This window comes from Macrosteles quadrilineatus, unplaced genomic scaffold (assembly GCF_028750875.1).
Source record: "Macrosteles quadrilineatus isolate MER2022 unplaced genomic scaffold, UCM_ALF_1.0 Scaffold_7__1_contigs__length_78375512, whole genome shotgun sequence".
NCBI classification, from domain to species: Eukaryota; Metazoa; Arthropoda; class Insecta; order Hemiptera; family Cicadellidae; genus Macrosteles; species Macrosteles quadrilineatus.
This window is the reverse complement of record NW_026542600.1, coordinates 39849849-39856761: the sequence shown is the minus strand read 5'-3', so window position 1 is coordinate 39856761 and position 6913 is coordinate 39849849. Positions and strand designations below refer to the sequence as shown.

Genomic DNA, 6913 nt, shown 5'->3' with positions numbered 1-6913 from the left:
TCATAACAGCATAGTTTTACTCATAACAACACAGGTACGGACCAATGAGGTAATCAGCTGTTCAGGCCATTTTAATTGTTGAGTGGTTCCATTAGTGCTTGGTACAATGTCTCATTGCACCACTCTCAGTGGCAATGAGAGGTTAAAAATGAAAACATAACCTCTCTTAGAAGTTAAGAGTAGTGATTTTTAGTAATTAAAACACTGTCGCAACTCGCGTAAATATTTTTGCTACGAGACCGTACCGACAGACTGACACCGCCCTCCACCGCGCGGTGCAGAAGCATCATACCGTGCATAGCCGAACTGTTCGTGGGAAATTGTTATCTCTATCACTGTTGCTGTCAAAACGTTTCGTTTGTAGGTTAAATTTAAAATTATTTAACTGTCATAACATAACCAAACTTGCTGATAATGAAAATATCGAATGAAGGCTTACTAATAACAAAAATAGTTCTGTTCATAAAATAAAATTATTAATGTCTCAAAATCAATTATATCATTTTTTAATTATAAAATTAAACTATCATAACCTAACCAAACCAACCAAACTTGCAGATAGGTAATGAAAAAACCAAGTCAAAAAGTTTATGCCTCCGGTGGGTTTCGAACTGGCTACCTCTGAATTATTAGACCGGTGCGCTATTCACTAGACCTCTGAGACCTACGGCTGATCAACCTATTGTTGCGGTAATGGTGTTCGCTTGAGCAGTGGTGGGTGGTGGTGGGCGGTGGCGGTCTGTCGGCAAGGGTTTCTGTTTTTCTGGATACAGGTCATAAAACCTTACACGATACATCTAATAGGTATACTCAATGCATGATGTGTGCTGAGGTAAGAAAACATATGACAAACAATATTAAACTTTTATTAAATTCATAACTTACATCATTGTACAAAAATATATACCTCATATCATTACAGTAGTCGTACAAGTTTGGCCTACACCAACGTCTGCATAACAAACTAAGCACAAAAGAGCTTGGTATTAAGCTGCCTATCGATACAATGTTCAATACACAAGACTTTGTATCGGCATTAAAAATTTAGCATTTATAAAACTGAATTTTTTAACTAGACTACCTATATGTGAAAAGTTGAGTAATGAAAGGTACAAATTCATTTAACATTCGTACTAAAAGATAAAAGGCTTATACACACGGCTCTCATGCTTTAAAGTCATATTGACTACACCACAAGTCTACTAGAGCTGAACACAATGAATATTTAAGGTATTAATTTTTAAAGCCATTGGTGTTGCTTAGGTTATACGTATGAAATTTGACTAACAAATAAAAAATGCACAGGACACCATGGCTTAGCTTAGAACCGATACCTTCGATAAAAATATCACAAACATTAATATTTAAGAACAACATATCAAAACACTCGAGCGTACATATTCAATTACGAGTGAACAGGAAAGAACACAGTCAAAAACACACTGGGTGTGTATCAAGGCAAACCATAATAAGGTCCGACAAAAAATTATGGTCCATAGTTGAGCGAAACACAAAATCAACAAAAGAAGGAAAAACAGCGAATGAAGAAGCAGACTTGAAGGAATTAGTGTTTTCTGCGGTTGGCTACCAATCTGGATATGAAGATGACGAGGATAGGCCAAGCTATCAAGAAGGCTGTGGTGTGGAGAGGCAAACCCCACCAACGAGGCAGAACGTAACTGGACCTTACACTGGCCTGGAACAAAAAACAACTCATTGTTGAAATACAGAAACAGCTGACTAGTTTTGGCGCTTCATTGCTCTATTTTCAAATCTGATTGTCAAAACTAACATCTTGTTCAAAACAGCTTATGGTGATAAGAATTGTATCAATTGATTGGCTCAAATCCCTTGTCCTTTGATTGATTAAAGGGACAGCACACACATTTTGAATAAAAAACTCAATTACAAATCCCATTATATTTTCAACTTTCCCCTCCGCTACTACAATAGTCCGATATCAGCTATTGACAGCACAGCTTACAATCCAGTGTCTTCATCAGTCCGTCATAGCCTAGTCCAGTCTGCTTCCAGTACTACCACTTTATATTTAAAATAATAAATTATTGTATCCAATACTAATTATCTTTTTTCCAATAGGACAAAATATTAAAAACACAATGACAAAATTTATCCCCGTATCAGCACGATAATTTGCTAGACAATAGCTGGTTGCCTGACTTCTAAAAAAATAATGCAATGGCTTACACAATTCCAGAAATAGTACAATAATTTTATGTCAGCGACAATCGCCATTTGCCTGCATTTGATTTGTCTCTTTGCAAAATCTCTGCATTTTCATATGATGGAACACGCTTTGGAATTGTGTTTTAGTATTGGTAACTTTTTGCAGAAAATTTGAGTGTCCGAATTTCGTCTATCAAATCTTGAATTCAAATTTATCCAACCACTGTCGAGTATCAGTATCGGCATCTACTCTTGATTGGTTTTGGATGCCGATACCTTATCAGTAGTATCAAGAGCAGACACACCTCTTGTATACATATAATGTGTGGATTACATATATACCAATTATTTTTTTCCTAACTTCTTGTTGTTAGGTAGTTGGGACATGGATCCAGTTACAAGGTTGTCTAAGAATGTTTACCTCTTGCTGTCTCCTGGTTTCCAGAGTTGCCATACGCCTTTGCAGGTTCTCCACCTCTTTCGTCATATTTTCAATCGCCCTTCTAAACGCCTCAGAGGTCACAGTTGCACCTTAAACATGGACAAAATTTGAGATCAAGTGAAACATAAGGATTGTGAAAATGGTATTGTACATCACAGATGGAAAATGGGGTTTATATTGGCTAACAGACAACTGATAGAAAATAGTATCTTCATTGGTTGAAACAGGATTTATGGGAAATTATTTCTGTTTCTAGATTGGTTTAAAATAAAATGTATTTTCTGATATGTTTAAACTCTTGCGTACAGCTGAATCTTTGTACGTATCTGAATCCAACTAAGCTCAACTGTACAAAATTTAAGCTTTAAATTAAATTTAACAAAGGTTTTCAGTGGTCCCTATTGCATACACACTTTAGAGTATTTGATCTGACTAATAAAAAGTAAGTAAAGATCAGCAATGTAGTTATTCTACGCACTAATAACAATAGGTACCACTGAACTGGGCTGGAAATCAGAATCAGAAAGATTCAAGACGTCAAAAGACATACTGTTAATTTACTAAAATAAATCGTATCTGATTAAAAATGGTGTCCTAAATTAGTAGAAAAAACTAAACTAATAGAAAATAAAGGGGAAATAAGTATCACCATAGTCTTTATGGTACAACGAGGACCACTATACTTTTTTTTGTCATGGTCCACAGAAGCCAAAACCACAGTTCCTAAAAAATCCCAGATTTGTTCACAATTTTGGTCATTCCTGTTGTCATTATGACACTATGTTTCCTTTGATTTTTGCAGTACATCATCAACAACTGATCCCGACATACCCGACGAAACTGAATAAAATGGTCTACCAATACTGATCGGAATGGTATGACTAAGCTTTCATGTCGAGAGATGATTGTTTTTGTATGTTACAGTAGACCCCCTCTTAACCGACCCTAATGGGACCGGACCTAGGTCGGATAACTCAAAAGGTCGGATAAAACGGACAATCCCTAAAATCATAACATAATGAAGTGCTATTCATTTGGAATTATATAATCATTATTTTGAAATCATACTTGTATTATTTATAAAATAAACTACAGTACTCTTATCTCCTTTTTCGTATTAATAGAAAAGTCACAAATAAACACAAAACACGGTCAAGTCAAATAGGCCTACTTTCAGTGGAATATATTATAATACTAGGCAAGAGTCAATAAAATTCCTATTTTAATAACTTAAGTACTGTAATTTTTTAATTGATGCTTTCCAAATCCATCGTAATACAGTACAGAACCTTTTGTCAAAATTAAAGATACAAGCAACCATTTTGTTACAAGACAGGACGTTTATTTATAGCCTCTCACTGGAGGCTCGAGGCACAAAAACTATCTTGACCTTGGTTGTTAACCCCCCTTCCCTGCCCTTCCTACAAGTTGCGTTGTTTGTTTACTCCAGCGATAAGATAATCAGTTCTCAAAATCCTAATGCACTTTATGATGTTATAAATTTGCCGCACAGATAGCATACCGATCAGATGCGCTAGAGCTACGAACGATGATGACAAACTGACAATAGGCTGTGCTATATTTTTTGTGATCAACACAAAATAACTTATTCTTAGTCATATCCTGTAGAGGTAAGCATGGTTCAGTTCTCATCGCCCAGTGTGGGAGCGGAAATGCCGAGATTCCTAGAAAGCGGCGGTTAAACCGAGCTGCTCTCAAAAAAGGTCGGTTAAAACGAACTGTATTATTTTACGATCGAAGGCGGATAATCCGATTGTCGGTTAATACGAGGTCGGTTAAGAGGGGGTCTACTGTACATTCGTATTTGAAAAAATGTCATATCAAAAAAGTTGTTAGGTTGAGGTTGCAATGCAAACATGTATCCAACTCAGCACTCAATGTGTATTAAAATTCAAATTATAAAAATTAATTATTTGGCACAAGATTGTATCACATCAGATCGTCCAATCGCAATAAAGACATCTCATTGGTCTACACTTGCCCTCCTGTACTCCAACCTTACCTTGAGACTCCCACTTAACCATCATGAAGCCGGTCAGTTTTTGAAGTTATTAAGTTGCTATTATTTACCACACCCCAGATAAGATACATAGCACCTTACTCATTACCGGTGTCTTGAGCACTTGAAGTGTTACAAAAAAATGTATTGTCACTACCATCACCATCGATCAAGTTAAACTGATCTCTTTTACTGATGTTGTGTAAGTAATCTCTTCTATTGTTATACTTACCAAGCCAATTTAAATAAATTTAGAAAAAAATAAACAGTGAATGCTTCGAAAACACTCAACACCTCAACTCACAATGAGTGTATCAATATTTTTTGCTCTGAGTGCGTACTAGGCAAGGACCATATAAAAACTGTTTCGCACAGGTGAATGATTGGCGACTCTGCCCATATTGATGCTTCAATCAAAGCTCAAACCTGAATATCGATTGCGAACCAAGATATTAGTGATTCACCAGAAATCGCCCTATCTGAAACGTCCCAGAATGTCTATACGGACCTACGCCAAATCACAGAGAGGCAGTTAGCTGTACTCGTCTATCAAAATATTGCTTTTATGTACAATTGAGTTACATTATATTATGTTTAGACATATATATTGACTGACCAGAAAGAAGTTTCTCCCCACCGCTTGACAAATTAACTCCTTGAGCTTCACCATTGGCGGCCAGCATTGGCTGAAACAGGAATGAATCAGAATCAAGTAATTTTTGTGGAGAATATTTATGCATTGGATCAGCAAGCAAAACTGCTCACAGCATTTATTTATTTTATAAAAATTAAAAATTGGTGTAAATACCTGCTTCTTAATTATCCAAATTTTTGCAATGACGCAACTAGTTTAGACTTCATGAAGGGGATTCATCAGGTGTCCAGGGGATGTCAAATAACTTCATCAGAAGGTCGTCGATACACATATTGTGCATTTATACGTGAGCATGGACATGGACACGAGCAGGAACATAGATACGATTCACACATCGTATCTAGGTTCATGTTCGTGTTTGTGTATGTATAATATGTAAATCAACAACCTTCTTATGAAGTGATTTTGAGATCCTATGGACCCCTGATGATGACTTCGTGAAGTCAAAACTAGTTGCGTCAAAGCAAAAATTTAGATTACTAAAAAGCAGGTATTTTCACCAATTTTTATATATTCAATGTAATGTGGAGGCTAACATCAAAAATGAGATATATTGATTTTAATTCATTCACTTTACCATTTTAAATGTATGCTGCGATTTAAACTTATGAATTATTCTTGAGAAATAAGTTTATACTTGCAGCATATGTTAGTTCATTAAACACCTAAACTTGTTCAACAATTTTTTCTCAGAGATACACTAAATAAAAACAGCGTTTAGGCCCTGCAAACATGAGGACGTTAGACGCCATGTTTTAGCAATGTGAAACCGTACACATGACAGCACGTTAGTTGAACCAGTCTACTACTCCAGTGCGACTATGGAGCTAGAATGGTTAACATGTTGATATACCGTAGATACAAAGCAAAGCGAAGAAGACAAAGAAGATGGTGGGTACATCCTGTGATAGATTATAGATTAACCATGGGTTCAATTGTGACGCTGTACCCAAAATTGAGAGAACACCCCAACAAGTTTTCAACAACTTTACTTTCATATGAGTACAGTAAAACATCATTGTATATGTTTCAGCGTCCATTGTATTCACAATACACACATAGATAACAAAACACAAAGATGACTTCACATCAGAACTGGCCAAAAGCACACGCTCGACTGATACATGAGTACGATCCAATGCTCAGTCTAGTAACTTGAAGCGCGCTACAATCGTAGCAGATCCAATGAAAACTACAAGTGTCGCGTTTTGGTGATGTTAGCACAAATCACACGTTTGGATGTGAACGATTCCATTTGTTCCTAGGTTCTTGGCTAACGTGTGTTTGACAAACGCCCTCATTTGTACAAGCTGTTAGAAACGACTCAATGAGCTAAAAATAATGCGGCCAATTCTTGATCTATTCTATATCCTTCCACAATTTGTAATATTAATTAACATGATATTTAGTATAGTAGACTCCTTGTTTGAAATTGCGGTCTCACACAGTTGCAAACAGACACCAATTTGTCCAGATGAAATCAAATCTTGTTGATTTCCATTCGATACATAACATACAGAACAATAGAATACGAGTTTCATAAATTGACATTGTACGATAATTGTCAGTAAATTAAGGTCTCTATCTAGCTCCTGTCACAGCCTAAATA

The 6913-nt window shown here is 36.1% G+C and overlaps 1 protein-coding gene across 2 annotated transcripts in view; it reads right to left on the bottom strand.

Annotated features, from left to right (window-relative positions):
• Nucleotides 1-850: 850 nt before the first annotated feature.
• LOC128998290 (acyl-CoA-binding domain-containing protein 5) overlaps nucleotides 851-6913 on the bottom strand; it is a 79497-nt gene continuing 73434 nt past the window's right edge. For both annotated transcript variants that reach the window (XM_054424365.1, XM_054424364.1), the window contains exons 7-9: nucleotides 5266-5335; nucleotides 2609-2718; nucleotides 851-1696 (exon numbers count right to left, since the gene is read on the bottom strand). In XM_054424365.1, the coding sequence (XP_054280340.1) occupies nucleotides 1565-1696; nucleotides 2609-2718; nucleotides 5266-5335 (312 nt within the window). In that variant the 3' untranslated portion in view covers nucleotides 851-1564. The remainder of the gene's footprint in view (nucleotides 1697-2608; nucleotides 2719-5265; nucleotides 5336-6913) is intronic.